Raw genomic sequence first — 19,086 nt, 5'->3', positions numbered from 1 at the left:
GTTTCTCCTAGAGGACATCAAGTAAAGAAATATACCAGCAGTCAACTGACAGTAACTTTAACACCCTTAGAATTAGGGATTCTTCACCGCATCCCAGGAAAAAAAAAAGTCTGGCATTTGCATCTCCGTTTGTCACACTGTGAAAGAAGCAATTGGGTTTGACAGGACTTAGTTGTGATGAAAACCACTCCTCCACATGCTCTCCGCTGGACAAGGGGGGCTATCCTTGGGCTTTTTGAGCCACAGAGCTGGGCATAACCAAAACCAATAGCTCTTATATGGGCTTCTTCCCCAGCTTTCTGAATCCAGATATGTGAAGTATACTCAGTTTACCCCCTCCAGACTCTGGATCACGGTGGATCTGGCTGGTTCCTTGGGGAACTAAGCAATGCTGCAATCATTACATGCTAGAGGGGTACCACAGTGTGTCTATGAACTCCTAAAATCTGAGCTTCCTCATGCTAAACGACCAATTAAACCTGCAGATGACAGTTCAGCACTCCTGGCACTCCCTACTCTCAAACAGGTCCTTGGCTACCCCTTGTCCCAAGTTCTCTAACGAATCAGCTTCACACTGGAGACAGGAGGTGTCCATAACATTTTGTCTTGCTCTTCTGGTAAATGCTATGAACAGAAGAAAAAAGCTGTGTCCGTGGTTTCTAAGCTATGTGATTACAAACTTGACTGATGAAGCTAAGCTGCATCTCTGAAGATCTGCTTTCTCATTAGAAAAACCTATCTTCACACCTCTGCAGCTGAAGGGTAGCAAGTGCCCACTACTCACTTGGTAGTGGGACATCAGCACCCAGCTAAGCAGCATTTTAATGAAGCAACCTCAAGGCTTTCTTATGCTTACGTACCCTCGTAATGGCTTCAGAAAAATCATTTTTGTCAGGAATTGGCAAAACCTAACCCTGAAGTCTGAGTCAGAAACCAGCTTTGCTGGACTTCAGCAGAACATTTAAATCTTGAGATCTTTGATTTCCCCAGGCAGCTTATTCTGTTCTGTGGATGTAGCCCAGATGCATATGGTATCTGACCTCGCTAGTGGTTCAACAGACCTGAAACTGTGAGAGTGCAAATTACAGCAGGAGCAGAATAGCTACTTAACCTCAGAAGCATGCAGTGTAAAACCTAAGGTGGAGTGATAAGAACAGTCTCTCTTCCCAGCACAGAAGAGAGAAGGAACCAGGTTTGTGTCCTTTAGGAACGCTCCTCCTCATTTAGGCTCTGTAAAACTCAGTGAAGATCCCACACACAGGTATGTTTGTCTTTCTAAGCTAATTTAGGATTTAACATTTCTCCTCAAAATCAATGCAGAAGCAGTACTACCAAAGCCATCCCTGAGCTGCTATTCCTCAATATAATCTTAGGATACTCAAGCCTATCTCATTTGCTACGAATAACAAGTTAAGGCACACAAAACAGCAGCGCTGATTTAAGATTTAACAAAGAGTATAGATATTAAGCACAAGGAGAAAGAACAGTAAAAAGATATCTTAAAGGTTCTTCCCACTCATACAGGAAAAAATCATCAACAAATTCCTTCTACTTCAGAGTTTTGGAAGTTGTTTTGCAATCTGACTTCAAGAAAAACGTAAGGTCTAAAAATATGGTTCTCAATCTGTTGCACAATAGCTGCAGCAGAAATACAGTGCAATAATTATATAATTATAGTTAATAACTCATCACCGCTTTCCCACCACTTTCTTCTCCCTCTTCAGAGCAACAAAAGGGAGAAACAAGGAAAGTTTTGCACAAGACACCTTTAGGCTGTAAGCTTATTCCTCAAATCATGTCTTGTCATGGAAGCTAGCATTACTCACATGGACGCATTCAAAGTTTTGGCTCACTTTCTGTAGGAAGGCTGAACCTACCCTTGTCAGCTTCATGTATATAACCACAGCATTTGTATCATGACCTCTAGAAGTGCTTTTTAATTAAGTCAATACTCTAAACTCTCTAAAGCCCTCTATAGAGCCATGTCACATACCATCATGGAAGCTTCCACCCTCTGCACTTCCTAGAGTAGCACACACATTCCCTTAGTGCCCTTATCATGCCTGTGGCATGCAAAGGGGAAAAAAAACTCAGAAGCCCTCCTGGTTGATTGGCACAGAAAGACCATTTTGGTGTAGGAACTCATTTTCTCATTCATACAAGCTGTCCTGTACATCCCAGGCAAAAAAGTAGAGGCTGACAGTAGCACTTAGACATTACTGCATGTCAGGTTCCTGTTCTATTAAAGAAGTGAACTAGATAGTTGCCTTTTTACACAGAAAGCACATCCTTCTCTTTTGTAAGAGATTAGAATCACAGAATCACAGAATTTCTAGGTTGGAAGAGACCTCAAGATCATCGAGTCCAACCTCTGAAATTAGAAATAAGTTTAAAACAATCTATTTCTAAGGCAGAATAATCTACTTTTTTTTTTTTTCCAGTCATAAGCAGAGGATAGGAAAATCACAGCTAGGAGGAGGAAAGCTACTATGACAGTTGTTCTAGCAAACCAGTTCTGAATTTTGCTACAGTATGTGCATTTACTCAGAGCCTTTAGGCACCCATCCAACATAGGTTAATTCCCAGAGAAATTACTGGGGTATTTCTTGACAACTTGACTTAGATTACATCTGCATACAGTGAGAGAAAGTCAAATTGCATTGTTTTGGTTGGCTCAGTGACTCAGGTTTTGGCTTTCTTTTGCAGAGGGACAGTTTGGCTCACCCAGCAGGCTTGACTCTGGGACAGTGATTTCAAAACCCAGCAATCCAGTTTTAGTCAAGTGGAAGCTGGGGTGAAGCCACCATGCCTCATAAATCCCAGGTGACGGAGCCTTTACCAATCCAACATTTAACAGAGTTGACAGGGTCTGAATTAATTGCCAGACAACAATCACTGTCTGAATAGCATGAATTTCTGAATTCAATTTCAGTTGCAAAGTTTAGACACTTTCAAAGGGTCTAAGAAGTCTTTCAGGATAAGGTTTCAGGCTTTGCCAAAGTAGTCAATGATCAAGTTCACTTGTCCTATTCAGGAGTTCCTGATTAACATTTTCAGTAATTAGCATTTCTTGGCTCAGATTTTTTCAGCATTCTTAGTTTGTTAACCCCAGATTTAGACAGTATCCAGCAACTTAATGCCTTACAGAGACCGTGACCATCTGCAGAGAGGAGCAGCACAATGCTCAGAGAACCCACAGGCCAGGACAGATGGCCAAAGACATCACCAACTCAAATTTACAAGGGCATGTTCTGAACTGCTGTTCCTTCCTACAGCAAAAAGGGCTGCAAGTTTCAAGCCATTTGTGTATTCTTATAATTAATAACCCAGGTACTTACATGATACAGAGCCAGGACTGCTGATACTGCACCCCCGTGACTGTTGCTGTGACCCCTTGAATTGTATCTGATAAGAGGTGAACTAGGAGAAGAAAAATAGAAACATTACAGGTTTGTCTACATTTGTTTTGCCACTGCAAATTACATTTCCTTTCCAACTGAAGCTAAATGCTAATACCAAGCATACTTATTTAACCGCATACTGGATTGATGCAGGGGTTGGGGATGACAATAGGAGAAAGTGGAAGCATTTGACCTGATGCTTTTGAATTCTATCCCTAAACTCTCCAGTTTGAGAAGGCAGCTGTTTTCTCCCCCTAACAGCAGCCTACTGCAATATTAAGTCATTATATTAGCATTATTCAACACACACAGGACTAGAAGAGACTTCATCTTCCAACTCCCCTGCCCTCTCTCCCCTCTTTGTAATTACTATTCTCTGATCATTTTACGGCACTGCTTAATTTTTCTTTATTGGCAGAAAGCCTAAATTAAAGAGATTATAAATGCAAAGCTCTAAGACAAGCAGCAAGAAGTAACCAAAGCATGAACATGCTTACTACATGCTCAGGACTTGACATATCTGTTAAACAAATTCACTCAGGCTGTGACAGTTACATTTGAGATGCGATGTACATGTTTGTATATTCATTCCTGTTGGCTCTGAAACGTCATGGGTGCCTACAGAGAAACAACGCTTAGTTAAGCTTCTTCACATCTTGGGCTAAAAGGCAGTGTTTTAGACTATGCTATGACATTCAGTGGTAGCTCATAGTGACACGTAAGCTGAAGTTGGCTGGGGCTACCCCAGTTTTGAATTTCTGGAGTAAAACAAGGAGCTTATCAGCCCTTCCAGTAGGCTGGGAGCAACACAAATGCTCAGCCCTCCCCAGCCAATTACTCATTCAAAGCAGTCAAACTCTCCCAGCCTGTGTGAATTCAGATGGAGAATCACAAGGCAAAGGAGCCACTTCTGAAGGGACACCAGCAAGCATCTCTGTACAAAACCAGATCTGACACTTTATGGACAATCACACCTGATGGGGCCAGACAAGATACTCCAGTGCTGGAGTCTCCTCCCCCCAAAACAAAACACCAGTACATCTCATCTTAATGAAATAGGCACAAAACTCCACCAAAACAAAACCTTGGAGACATGAGTCCCTTCAGTCTAGGTCACAAAAATAAAACCCTAGTGTCACATGCAACATGCAAACCTGGGGATCATGCAGTAGTGAGTAATCAACACACCCCCCAATAGAAAGGATAACAAACAACAGTAATTGCAAATAAGGAATTAATTACCATTCCCTTCTCGTGGGGTCCCTGAATCTGTGAATAAAGTGCTCATGATTTTTTCAAAGTTGCAGCTTGGCTCTGTGTTCTCAGGATCTTCGGCAAAATGTTTCAGCATCTCTCTAAGAACATCATCCAAGGAGGTGGCTGTTTCATCGAGGATGATGCTGGCTCTGGCCAAAAACCCATCCAGGTCTCTGTGGGCTCTGACTTCCTCCTCAAAGTTCTTTAACTTCAGGTACTGTGTTGAGAAGAGGTCAGAGCGTTAGACAGGTGTACGTAACACCTAGCAAAGGACTGGGAACTGTGTAGTCCACAAGACAGTTTCACGTTACTGCCACAAAACCAGTGATTCTGGAATCACTCTTTCCAAATCCCACTGTAGAAGAGAAGTTGTTTTATGTTATTAACACATTGAAGGCCTGCAAAATCAACACTTTTGCTCATTTAGTAACCATGGGTGAATGTCTAGGCACAGTTTTACACCCTGATGTTGAAAGCAGAAAAAAATCAATTTCACTGCCGAGGATAAAGCACAGAATTAAGTCTAAAAAGCATAAACGCCTAAGGAGCATTTAGAAGCCTCTTTTGGTCTAAACAATTCAAGATGTTTGTAACAACACAGGCAAAGTTACTAGGAAGAAATGAACTCTCAGCTCAGAAGCATGAAGAATTGTCAGCATGCATCTCAGTGCATCTAAACCAGCTCTTCTTCAAGAGCCATCTGTCCTCCTAGTTCAGGAGCTCGAAGGGGAGATGGAATCCCACCCAGCTCATCACCTTTTTATACTTAAACTCCTATTGTTCCTACTCCTGAGGAAGTTTTCTTCCTCTCTACATAACATTTAGCTTTGAATCGATGCATGACAGGAGGAAAAACAGATGGCAGACAAAGGCTGGTACTGCCCCAACTCTCTGCTGTCGCAGACAGACTCACGGAGTCTTCCTTGAGATGGAAGGAACAGCCACGCTGTATTGCAGAACCTCAAACCTTTTCTGCGTTTGTCAGCTATGACATTTGTTAATTGAATTATCAAACTACAGATGCGTCGTTCCCATTTCACAGTTCTTAGAAATCCGTGCACGCAGTTAACGCTCACGGTAGTGAGTCAAAAGCGGCCAACAGTCCTGTCCTTCAACAGCTTGAGACCAAGCAAGGAAGTGGGAACCTAGGAATCTCACTTTGTTATGCAGATCTCCCATCCCACAGGAGGCCAGCCAAGCTTGAATTCACGAGGTCAGGACAAGATTTTAGAGATACATTTAAGCCTTCAGCTCCTATTACGCTCAGTGAGAAGCACGCTCTGGATTGCTTTCACAGATCTGCCACCAAGTTGCCTCCACAAGCAGGACCTTGGCACATTTCCCCGTTATGGGGCCACCCCACTGCCTGAGTCACAGATCCGCTCCTCTCACATGTACCCTTTCTACCTTTTCCATTTATAGCCTAGACACAGGGAAAAACACTAACATCTCACTAATTACAGTAATTATCACAGCAACTATCAAGTTGTCAGTACACATCCATTGCAATTAACACTGTTTTACTTTGCATCAATCACTTCTTCCAGAGCCTTGGAGGATTGGGACCGAGGATTCTCTGAAGGATTTCACCGCCACCCCCAAGGCTTTAATGTTGTCTGCTTTTAGGAGAGGGTGACACAGCCATATTATCACCCCCCTAAAAGAGGTGTCTAACTGCAAGTGGCCAATCAGCCTTACATTATCCCTGTATGAGAGCAGGTTAAAATACCCATCACCACCTGGTAATGTTTATGGGATCACGTGGTGACCAGCAGCTGTTTCTCTGAGGTCTTCTTTCAGCTCATCTGGCACGCAGAGTCCGACCTAGGGCTTAGGTTCGGACAGCAAAGGGACTAAACCTAGAGAGAACTTGAGATGGATTGCAAAGGAGGCAGCAAAAGAAGTATTGGGAAGGTCAAGAGCAACTGGAGTGCTGCAGCATCAAGGAGCCATCAAGGAGCTTTCAAGCAAGCAAAAGGGGCTTCGTGTCATCGTGCTCCCAACGCTTGAGATGCCACCAGAAGGAAAACTGTGGAAGCAAGAAGTTGGCTGATGGAGAGCAGGAATGAATCAGAGGCATTCAGAGGGCTGTTATCTGCCCACATCATCTCAATCAACACTGATTCCCCAGCGATCTGCACGAGACAGCACCATTTGCTTGCTGTGGCAGGACAGCTCTGTCAGCTACTTAATACAAGTCCTAAAGGTTCAGCTCCAGCTCCTGGCAATGCCTTCTGTAAATCAGACTCTCTATCCTCCTTCTCCTGGTCCTTTACAAGAAATAGGGGCAATAACTGTCTTTATTATCACTCCCATAACATTGGGTATGATACATGCGTAAAACACCACAAGGCAACGTGCCATGATGAGAGGAAATAAATACATCACTGCCTAGCTGAGACAAACCAAGAACAAATTAGCTGGATTGCTGGTACAGCAACACCTCAGAGATAGCTCAAACAGAACCTACTCCAGTCAGGACACCCACTGCTTTGAGCAGAAATTAATGACTACTCCTTCACAAATATTTTTAGCTAGATCATCCAGTATCCTGGTGTGACTCGATGCTGGAAACTGCCGAGAAAGAAATGAGACAGCTACCCAATACTTATTTTAATAGCATCAAGTACCCTTAATAGCAAAGCCATACACTGGCAAGAGAAGCTGTCATGCAATGCAATCACATTGAAACAGCCTCTCCTGACATCAGGCAGGCAGGACTCTTGGTCAACCACCATAAGACAAAGCTGCACATTCAATCCATGCAAAACAAAGCCCTCAACGCTCATCAGGAAGGTCCAAAATGGAAGTTATCAGCCTTGCTGCTGCTCTGGAGACCAACCCCACGTTTATATACACCGCAAGAACCTTAGGAAAAGGTGCTCCTAAAATACACGTTGCCCTGAGCACTGCTCCCTCCGTGCTGCTGCTGCAAATACTGATGGCACTTTCTTCAGAAAGACTCTGGGATGGCGATTAAGTAGTTGGAGCTGTCAGCAGCTCCTCCTTATGCCTACCAAGGACCATGCCAACCTTGCCCAAGACATGGATTGCCCTTCCAGGACTCCAGAAGGGGCACAGGAACCATGGACTACCACCAGAGGTGGTGACAACCCAAGGGAAACATCTATAAAATTTGTGACCCAACCACTTTTATTTTAGCAATTCTCTCTTCCCAGGCACTTGGAGCCACTTCTCCTGTGACCCAGGACCCAATTTCCTTAATAGTTCAAGCACAACAATTTTACATGTCCTCCACAGAAGCAATAACTGGCAATTAGTATATTTTCTCAAGCCTTGAGAAAGCCTGCTATCCCTCTGGTATTTCTTGCTCAACAGCACACTAAAATGCTCAAGCCTGAACTATAGGCCAGAAAAGCAGGACTCCTACAGCTCTGGAAAAGAAAAGAGCAGAAGACAAGCCACTTACACATTAGCAGCTTCCAGCTATTTCTTATCAGCAGCAGATCCTGCATTTGGGCTTAGAATTTGCACTTTAAGTGACCAAGTTCTTAGGTTACTTTCAGTCAAGTGTCGAGAACTCAAAGCAGCTTGGGCAGTAGTATTATACAAGACAAATTATTAACAGACATTTCCATTCCTGAGCACAGAATAGCTGATTTTAACTTCCATGCCTTATTATCAAGCGATATTTAGTCTTTTTTGATGTATTTTTAAACTTGGGGAGTAGAGGAAAGTTTTTTCTGCTAGAAGTATTTACGCATTTTCTTCCCCATAATAGTTCAGCCTGCTGAAACACCTTTCAGGATCTGAGCTCAGAGGCCTAAAAGAAGTCAAGGAAGTTTCTGGGATTCTCTAAAATGCCCTTAGGGCTTCAGTGCAGAGATTTAAATGCCCACATTACAGCCTGCAACGAAGCCTGCAATATTTGATTTGCCAGCTTCAGCGATGCTAGAAGTTTACACATCGGCAGTCCCTCCAACCAGCAGGTAGGACAAGAGCTGAAACAACTCCGAGCACCGTGAGTCATGCCTGGCAGCCCCAAAGACTGAAAGTGGTATTAAATATCAGCTCATTTCCTCCCTGCTAACTTTGTACTTGCATAGATGGAGGTCTGCACTACTCCAGCCTCCACGAGGCTTGGTGCGTTTCCGCCTTATCCTTATCGAGTTACGGTCTCAAACGCAAGCGTAAACTAAACATTTCCCAATCCTCCTCCTAGACTGCATGTTTCCAGGGAATTCACTCCTGCTGAACCTCGTGAAGGCAGATCTGATTAGCTGGAATAAACAGGAAACCAAATCACAGCAGTGTCTATTGGGTGTTTCTGCTTTCGGCTAGAGAGCAGCTAAGCAGCCTGAATCTCTATGGTGTACACTTGGATCCCTTTGCAGGCAGCTGCAGAAAGAAAATGATGAATTAACATGTCAAGGAATTGTCTGGGACAAAAAACAGTGAAACAATCAGAATTACATAGAAACTGTTTGGAGTACAAGCAGCACATGGATCTTTAGGTTTAAATGAAGACAGAGGAATTCAGGAAAAGAGGTATTAACAAGCCCTGGTTAGGCCAGTAAAAACCTCCTTCCCATCCCCACAGAGCACAAGATCCTTTTCTCTGCTTCTAAATGATTAAGTATATGAAAAATAAGTTTACCACACAGAATTCCTGCTTACCTTCCTTGATGTGTGTAGTAACACGCAGCCAGCACTTTCATTTTCAGCTAGAAAACAAGAAGAAAAGTTACGTAGACAGCGTTACTATAACAGGTCATTACGATTACAGGTATATGACAGGCAACAGGAGGCTCAGAACAAGGTGAAGTATCACTCTTGGCAGAGAACCCTCTCTAGAGAAAAGCAGAGATTCAATTTTTACAACATTTCCCATTTAGGAAATATAAACCAAGTACAGAAGCATCCTTTATCATTATCTGATCAGCCTGGGTTTGCCTTGCAGCTTTTTGTTTTTCAGATTCCCCATGTATTTTTATCCTTCACTCCCCCCCCGCTTCCATAAAATCTAATTCCAAATACTTTAGGTAATCATTTAATCCCATGCATCGTTGTTTGATAGATTGAGGCTAAGATTGCATGAGTCACGCTCGCTTGGAAACCATTCTTGTCCTCGTTAAAAAGTCAACAATAACACCCAGGCACTTCCAAGGGAGCGGGCTGTGACAGATCACACACAGTGACTTGAAGATGAGCACATTAATGTCCTGTCAACTCACCACTCTGCCTCCATAAATCTAAGCATAAAGCAACAGAGCTCTTGAGAAAGAAAACTGCTGTTTAGAGGCTATTAAGTGTCACTAGGCGGTTGAGTTACTGGGACAGGGGTACCCCAGAAGTTCCCGGTGCAGACTTCCAAGCAACATTATTTTCTTAGAGTGTCTACGAAGCAGTTTTTTTTGGTATAAGCTGAAAAGCCATAAATAAAACCCAGCTGTTTCTGCCACAGCCCCCTCTGTACTGCCTGCATCCAAGGTAGTTTCTCTGCAACACCACTCATACTGCATTTGCTGTTTGTTCATTCTTCTCCCACGTCTTCACACTTGGAAAAAGAAGCCCCCCAAGATTGTGCTGCTACCAATATTACACAGGAAACACATGAACAGTTTTCATTTGAATGAGTGCAGTGACAGCATGGAAAAACCCCACTGAAAACCAAAAACCTTTCCAGAGGCCAAGCTGTGGAAAAGTACAGAGATGCAACACGGAGTTGCAGATATTCAGAGGAGATTGTTTCCTCCACTTATCTGGATTTTTAAGTCCCAACCAACAAGAACTGCTCCGATCCCATTTCGCAGGCTGACCCCAGCATGAAAGCAGCTACAGGCTCAGCCCTGCTGCCCTCCGAAAAGAGAGGACTGAGAACACGATTAAGTTGCATACAGAGTGAAAACACCAGAACTCCACAAAGTGACTGATTTATTACACACAAAGCTGCTTTATCCTAAACCAGAAATTCAAGTCATGTTCTCACTTAAAAGGTTAAAATACTGGGACTCAAACTGGGAACAGAGTTGACTGCAGTAGAGGAAAAGAGGGAGAGGGTTGCCTTTATCTCTAAACAAAATAAGACGGCTCAGAGGCTTTGGTTACATCACCCAACTTCTTCCAAAGTTCACTTGGATGCTGTGTATGTGATTAAAAGCATCACTTAAGACAAGTCTGCTGGCGCAACAGCCCCAATTATTACTGCTTTTGACACATCGTTTGGAAAGCACAAGCTGTTTTTATCTTGAAAATGCTATTTATTATTAAAAAGCAAGCACCCAACTAAACCAGAAACATCAAGCATCTTCCCCGGGCTTTTACATCTGTAGTTCTCCAGTGCTCACTTACTCAATTTACAGCCTAATTACACATGCAAAAGTATGCTGGAAGATTTGGAGGCCATAAATATTCATTGAGAGAAAACATGTTTTGGTTTTTGCAGCTTTCGCATGAAATAGCTCCAGATAGACAAAGGCACCCACAGCCCCGAACAATAGCGGACACACGTTGAGGCCGATATCCGCAGCCTGTCCTTCACGCCACCCTTTGGGATGCATGAAGACAGCAGAAATTCGTGTTGTCCTTTTATCACACAGCATCTCTCAGCTCCTCATACTGCTTTTAAGCACATATCAATCCTCTGTTGACAGCTCTCTGGTTCTCATCTCAGGTGAGCGCCGAGCATGCTTTATCAAAGCAAGCAAAAACATCTCATTACGTCCCTTGGACAGGGGTTTTAAAAGAAGAGGAGTCTGAAGACTTCTCAGCTGTACCATTCCAGGTACAGACGTGATGTTTCGGAAGGCTCAGAGCCTCATTCATCATTTCAGCCAAGCGACACACTGCTTAGACCCAGCCCAAGGAAAGGAGGCTGATGGATGTCATCAGTTCTGGGCTGTCACTTTTAGGGCTGTTGGAGCACAGTAGCATCAGAAAAGGAGAGTAGCAAGTTAACTGGGACATGAAAAATGGAAATATACACCTCAAGTGTGTTTTTACCTACTGCAGGGGAACCTGCTAAGCAAACCCAGGATAAAACCCTGCAGGAGGCTGCCTGTGGAACCGCTATTAAAGGCTGGCTGGGATGAAGCTAAAACCTACAGATGTGCCTGCCACTTCTCTTCCTCCTGGCGCTGTCATTGCTTTCCTCCAATTTTGGAGGAGCTGGAAAGATGTAATACCTTTGGATCCTTGCAATCTCATGGAGCAGCCCTTCACTGGAGGCACAAAGGATATAGAAAGCCACAGGTTCAGCCTCTAACAGCAAGGAAGATCCTACCCATCAACCATGCCTTACTAGCAGGAATAATCACCAGATTTCACACCTGAGAGTCAGGATGAAGTACACCTAACTAGAAAGAGGTCAGGGTCACGTAACATTCCCATTTCTATTTCTGTGGTTCTGCTTTGCTGGACAGACAAAGGCTGCAGAAGTTTATTTTAAGCACGTAGGCTAGTTATGGGCATTTCGCTGTCTTTGTCCCCACACACAGTTAAAGGAGAGCTGCCAGGGCTGGCCAGCCTTATCTGTTAGGCTGCGCTCCAACTCCTGCCCATGGAACAACCAAAAAGTCAGCAGCGCATCTCTGACATCCCCTGGAAGCCCCACCAAGGAACGCACGCATCCCAAATTTCTAGGGCACGCACGCGAGCTCACAGCATTACCAAATATGCTGCAGGCAGCTCCCTGGGAGTTAACATCTATGTTAGCAGCGGTGATGAATTGCCAACATCAGACTTGCTCTCGCGGCCTCGTGTCAGCACACTCCGAGCCCTGGAGGGACACCATGGCATGCCTCCATTTTTTCTTTCCCATCACTTGGGGAAGAACAGGACACAACCAGCTTCTAGATGTGAACAAGGCAACTTCATGCTTGGAGGCAAGAAATGCATTTGCTGCAGCTAAAAGGGATTCCACCCTAGCTTCCCCTTTACATAACTTCACTGCTAGCAATGCAGAGAAATAAAGCTTCCTACTTGCCTCCCTGCCCCCCCTTTTCCCTCTTTGGATAATATTTTTTATGCAAAGACAGCCCTGAAAACACAAAACCAAACCCATGGAAGTCACACCATAAAATTCAAGGCTTTTCACCTTTTACCTTAGCTCCCCTTTCACTTAAGATTGCTTTTTCACCACCCCTTCCTTGCACAGGGCCCCAGTGCTGCCCTTAACACCCGAGAAGACCAAAAGCCTTTGGACCAAAGCACCTCTGGATGTTGACAGCATCTCTCCTATAAATAGGAGTGCAAAATTGGAGAGCAGGAAGTTTTTGGCTGTGCAGGTGTCAGCGCACATTGCTTTAGATCTACATGTGCTCCCCAGCATGCCTGCATGGTAAATAGACTAATAAATCAGAGCAGAATCCTACATTAGCATTTCCATGGTTTTCCTCAACAAACAAGGATCTGACATAAGTGGAAGTATTTATTCTCAAACAGCTATTTCATCTAGGCAGGGGTGATTTCTCCAGGGCCCTGAGCAAATCTAAGCCTCAATCACTTGGCACTGAAGAACATCGCAAGCAGCAAAAACTGTTTTGGTCTTTGAATTTCTTGCCTCAGAAAATTAAAGCCCATCAACACACAGGACAAGAGCAGCTCACAAAGAAGCTACAGAGGTACTAACAGCTTTTTTCTGGCACCAAGGTATTGCACAAGCAGGATCTCAAGGTGGGGGGCTTTGCTTTGTTGTCCTGCCGTGTCTGTACTGAGTCTGGACTCATTCCCAACAGGCTTGAGTAATTTTGGTTAGATAGAATTGTTAGCTAAGTAATTATGCCCCTACTATCCCACATTCCCACAACAGGACAGTGGCTGAGGTGCAGGAGAAAGCCTAAAACCAGCTGGGTTCATCCTTAAACTGACACCCGGGTTAAAAGCAGGGGGGCGAGGCAATAGCTGCTGGTGTTTGGAGCGGGCTGGAAAGGGGCTGGCAGGGCACAGAGGAAAATCTCACCTGAATAATGCTCAGCACAGGCATTATAAGCTGGGCGGGTGAAGGTTTATTGCCTCTCACTGCTTTCCTACCATTGCAGAGGGATTGGAGAGACAGACAGACTGACCAGGGCTTTTGCACAGAGCCAAGGACAGGACAGGAGCTGAGCAGCATCGCTTATCACACCCCTTAACTCAGACACAAGTGAATTTTCAAAAAAAAAAAAAAAAAGCTGCAATAGGTTTTGATATTAAATTAGAAGCAGGGGAAGGGACAGGGGAAAGGTGTTTTTTTTTCTCGTGCCAACTGAAGGGCCAAGGCATCCAAAAATCCCAGGAGAGCTGCCCTGAGGCAAGCACAAGGTGAAGCACCCAGAAGGACAAATGCTGCCTTCGTGCACTACGACCCCCCCGCCTCCGTAAACACCACTTTGAAACCACCCCGGTCAGGAAATTCGGAGGGAGGCCGGCCGGCCCCCCCCCAGCACAATCGGTGCATCCACTTTCCATTAGGGTATAGGAAGCTTCGGGAGTCCAACATCCCAGGCTGACATCAAACTGCTAAAACAGGAGTTATCAGATGGAACGCGTGGGTCAGCATTGTGCCGTGAGACATAAAAAGGACCTCGGCATTAATGTGAGGAAATGTGACTATTGTGTGCAGAATGATACCCATTCAGGCCCAGACCACTTGTCTCTGGACACTACTCTCCCTGGAATATCCTTGGCGCCAGCATCTAGCTTTTCTCCTCGTCCCCTTAAAAAAAAAAAATAAAATAAAAATAAAAGCCCTCTCGGCAGGAGAAGCTGAAGCACCGTGTTTTGCTGCGGCGGTGGCGGGTGTGCACGTGCGTGCCGCTGGAGCAGATTACAGGAAACTGTTGATTCTCCATATCTAGGAAGGATCAATTGTCCGGAGGGGTGGAACAGGCTTTAATTTCTCGTGAAGCGTAAACCGTGTTCCGCTACTTCCCCCCCTTCCCTCTCCGACAAAGCCCCGGCCTGGCCGTGGATTGGCTTCGCGCTGCCAGCGGGATTTTGTCTCCTCTCCACCCCAAAAATCTTGCTCCAGGCACCCCCCTCTGCAGCTGAAGCCACCAGGATGAGCATCGGCTGCAAGTAGCAACACATACAGCAAAAAGTTCAGCAATGACAGCTCTGCAAATCCCTGGGAAACCACACCCTGAAAAAAACCATGCAAGCCACTACTGAAATCTGGGGAAGGAAGAGAAGGCGAACTCCGAGCTGCTTGAAAAACCCTAAGCTGCAAGAATCAGGTCTGAAGCATGAAAATATTCAGCTGGCTGGCTTCAGGGAGCTGCCAAGCAGATCAGGGTGTACCACAGCTGCCTGCAAAGCAGCCTCCCTGTGCCTGTTGCAAACCCACTGCCAACTTCCAAGGCTGCACCTAAACCAAATTTCTGTATTGGTTTGCAGGGATTTATTTCCAAGGGTGCTGCGGATGAAGCTATCCCCTAGTCTGATGTTTCTGCAGCAGGCTGAAGCAGCTGCAGCCCAGACTCCAGGAAAAAAAATGAAATTCACATCCAGATAGCACTAATACAGAAGGCTTAACACACCTCAGGGTAGGTGAGAATAGGAAAGGAGTTTTAAAGCCAGGCGAGGGAGCCTGCAAGACACTATCTGGCTAGCCTGGTGGTTATGAAATATGCAGGGCTTGTAGCACAGGTCTGGAGAGGAAAGAGGTTCTCCCAGCCTGCATAGTAATTTGCTGATGCCCCCATCCTCTGGTATGAATCCCCAGGGACTAGAGCACCAAGCTTGATTGATTTTCCACCTGCAGCACAAGAAATATCCCTCTGCTCCTGCAGCAGGGATTCCCTCTGGCCTGGGGCAGGGATGTCAGGGGAGAGGTACTTCATCCAGGGCAGGACTGCAGCACCAACTCCTGAAGAAGTACACACAACAGGGTGCAGACCTAACTTTTTACTTGTATGTGTTTATTGCTACCTCAGCATACAGCTTAATCTCTTTAAAAATCATCTTGACCTTCCCCAAAAAATGCAGATCCCAAATCCAAGACCAACCAGCTTCAGATGAGACCCACCTTCATATGGTGGAGCTACCAGCACTTGCTGAAAGCAGATGTCTTATCAAACCCTAAGCTGGAAGGCTCAGAAGCAGAAGAGAATAAAAAAAGCATTTCATCAGCTTCCACAAGGAAGCAATAAAACACCCGGGAGAAAGGACCCAAGTGTCAAGACAGAGAAACATTTCAGAGCCTGTGAATCTGCACCAATCTGGGCTCAATATTCAATGCAACAGCAGCCAGTATTAGTAAAAATGAGACAGGCCATACCTTACCCCCTAAATTTCTTCAGGCTTTCCTGGTTTACACACATCTGTGCACACAGCCCAGCGTTTTATGACAATGGTTAATTGTCAGAGTTTTATGGGCCGTGCTTGGTTTTGTTGGCTCAATGTTTAATCCCACGCAGAGCTCTTTTTAAAAACAGTATTACAGTGAAGTGCATCCAATTACGCTTGCAGCAAGCTGTACATCCATCATGCGGAGATTAACAGCTCGACAGGATGATGGCAGAGCTGTCACCGGGTCTGTGATTCGACTTACGTTGCCTGCCAGCACCCAGCCCCTGGGGTACCAACTCATCCCCTCCCCAAGGGAGATTTTTGGATTTTGTTAGCCCCGTGCTAAGGCAGGCAGGAACCTTGCAGCAGCTTGCCAGAAAAGGTGCCAACAAGTGAGAATCATGACACCACATTTAGCCAAGAAACTAAACTGATGACCAGAAGAACCATCCACAGCTCACAGATACTACAGAGCTGCATTTTTTCTCAGGTTTTTCCTTCAGGAGACTGAACAAGTGTATTTTAAGCAGTGAGTGCATCAAATGCTAGGGACTAAGTCAATACAGACAGTGTTGGAGGACTTTCTTCAGAAGATGGGCCCATGGTTGGGGTCCCTCAATGGGTTTCATGACAACCTCATTTCTGGAAAGAGCTTAGACTGTGAAGAGAGCATCTCTCCTCCCCCAAGTTCAGGCTACTTCCATCAGCTGAAGAGCTTCCAGGGCTCATCTTGGCTACTTTCAACCACCTGAGAAGTCAGTTATGCTTCTTCTACAGCCAGGGACCAATGTGATGTGTAAAATCAACTCTGGAAAACACTTCAAAGCCACCTCTGAGAAAGAGCTGACAGCCTAGATAATGAACACCTGGGGTCTGATGAATCCTACTGCTGATATTCAGAGGACCTGGATTTTTTCTGCTTGTCCCACTTACTCTTTTTTTCCTTGACAGCATCAACATCTCGCTTTACACCTATCCTTCTTGAAAATTTCAATTCCAGTTCTGCCTGAAGCCTGTTTTTAAAACCTCCATCCTTGTGTTTGGGAAGGGGACTCCAGCACATCAGAAGTCCATTTTTTTCTGAAGCATTCCAAACATCTCAGCTGAAGAAAAGGGATACAACTAATACCACAGTCACAAACATCACTGCTCGAGGCAGATAAGGAAGTCCTTTTTGTCCTTTTTCAAATGGAAGGGAAAATACAAAAAAGCCCAGGAGGACACACAGGGAAAGTCAAGCTTCCTCAGATACAGAAGAATCCACCGTGCTCACATTCCTCATCCCTGAACAATGCACCCCACGGCATTAAGCCCAGACTTGTCATAGCTGAGTACAGTCCCCCTTAGGTCTTTCAATTGAGATGGCATTTGTAGAATTGCAGGCTTGAAAATTGCTAGATATTACTCTTAAAGTCACCACTCAGATTCAGAAAGCAGGCTTCTATATAGCCAAGCAGAGGGCCGTGCTATGGCTATTCTGCATCACCACTTCCAGTAACTGCACGCTATAGATCAATCAGGACTTGCTTGTAATCCAAAAATAACTTCGAGCAAACTTAAAGGACTCTCTGAAAATGTGATGCCAAGTGTAATCCAGAGCCCTTGCATTTAACCTCCAGAACAGTCAGTACCCACTCACGCAGGCTGCAGGCTTCCTCCAGCTGCCAGGATGAAAGCCAAGTCACTCATGTTCCAGAGGCCACTTTTTCCTAAGCACATAGCACAAAAGCCAGGTTAGCTAGCCCTTCTCCTTTACATTTAGCACATGCATTGCAGAGTGCATTCAAATTGTGTACTAGGGCAAAAGTCATCCATAGAAAAAGCTAAAAATAAAAAAAGGATTTTAGTCATAGCAAGCATTTTTAATATTTTCACAGTTCAGTGCTAACTAGGCTGGTTGGAAGCCCCCTCTATGTTGCTCTCCATGTCAGGCAAAATTTATAAGGGATGTCAGCTTGGCAGGGGTACAAATAACATAGTTTTGGGCAGGCATGTCCCACTGCAACACAGCTGCACAACCACCTTTTTATTCTCAGTCTTCTCCCCCTGAGGAGTAGCACAGCACCGGTGCCAGCAGAATCAGGCTGACCTGAAATCCCTGTACTCAGATCTGGTGCTCTCCGTGCCACTTGCTTTTTGAGCAGCTCTCCTCTCCCCCTCCCAAAACACTTGGCCTATAGAAACCAACTGACCACTTAAAGCAGACACCACAGCTCAATGAGGGTAGAAGTCCCATGGGTTCAGTTTTTACTGCTTACTCTGCACCAATGCCAACACCGCTGTCCCACAGGCCCTCCTCCCCTTCATGAAGCTGCCTTATAGCACGCATGAATATTGCTAAAGGCTTAGGGGAGATTGTTTATAGAGTTACCTGCTCCAGGGCCAAGTGCCAGAGCTTGGCACACAACAGCATTCCCCTCTGTTGTGGGCAGATTGAGAATAATTTAAATACAACACTGGATGCCCATGCACAATTGATGCTTTGTTGCACTTCCCCATCAATCAAAGGGCCAATTTTTTCAGCAACCGTACTTCTGGTTAGGACCAAAAACCAACCAGGTTTCACCAACACCGTGTTGTCCTGAGGTTTGCTGCTCCTCTAGGAGTCAAGAACAGGGACTAGCCTACCTCAGCAAGCTTATCAAACAAAAAACCACCCAGGGCTGTAGTCCTGCATGCACATGCTTACCCTGCTCAACACAGCAAAGGGGACAGGAACAGAGATTGTATTTGTTGATACAAAGCTACACTTGCACCAGGTGAATCTCTGATTTTACTCTGCAGGGACCTGACCTCTATCAGGGGATTAACAGGCTGTTTTTTCCCCCTTTATTTCCAATCTCAGTGCAACTGGTGTGGAGATTGATTCCAGACAGCACAGTTAAAATCAAGAGGCACATACACGACACCAAAAGTCCCTCCACACACTTTTTACCACCAGCAACTGACCTGTACAAACCATAGCCCTGACTCACCTCCAGCATTGAATCAACGTAGAACATCAAAAAAAAAAATAAAGCTCTAAAACCCCTGCATCTTAGGAAATCCCAGAGGCACATGAAAGCTACTTGGAGACAGTACATGCACCAAAGAAAACCTGATTTCTCACAAGAAAGACTTGTCATTAGGAGATCTCTCCTCCAGTGATCAGCCTGCAGCACGAAAAGCAATGGCAGGTCCTCAGGCCCCAAATGCAGAA

At 45.0% G+C, this 19,086-nt stretch overlaps 1 protein-coding gene across 10 annotated transcripts in view; it reads right to left on the bottom strand.

The window, feature by feature from the left end:
- The window catches only part of SLC4A11 (solute carrier family 4 member 11), a 133,212-nt gene that overhangs the window by 42,745 nt on the left and 71,381 nt on the right, over positions 1 to 19,086 (bottom strand). For 6 of the 10 annotated variants that reach the window (XM_084517779.1, XM_084517784.1, XM_084517781.1 and 3 more), the window contains exons 4-7: positions 9,297 to 9,343; positions 4,644 to 4,875; positions 3,957 to 4,019; positions 3,339 to 3,420 (exon numbers count right to left, since the gene is read on the bottom strand). In XM_084517779.1, coding sequence (XP_084373905.1) covers positions 3,339 to 3,420; positions 3,957 to 4,019; positions 4,644 to 4,875; positions 9,297 to 9,343 — 424 coding nt within the window. The remainder of the gene's footprint in view (positions 1 to 3,338; positions 3,421 to 3,956; positions 4,020 to 4,643; positions 4,876 to 9,296; positions 9,344 to 19,086) is intronic. The other 4 variants (XM_084517780.1, XM_084517782.1, XM_084517778.1 and 1 more) reach the window with 1 other exon arrangement.

The sequence above is a fragment of the Aythya ferina genome (genome assembly GCF_964211825.1).
Source record: "Aythya ferina genome assembly, chromosome: 4".
Classification (NCBI taxonomy): Eukaryota; Metazoa; Chordata; class Aves; order Anseriformes; family Anatidae; genus Aythya; species Aythya ferina.
This window is presented reverse-complemented; position numbering and strand designations above follow the sequence as displayed.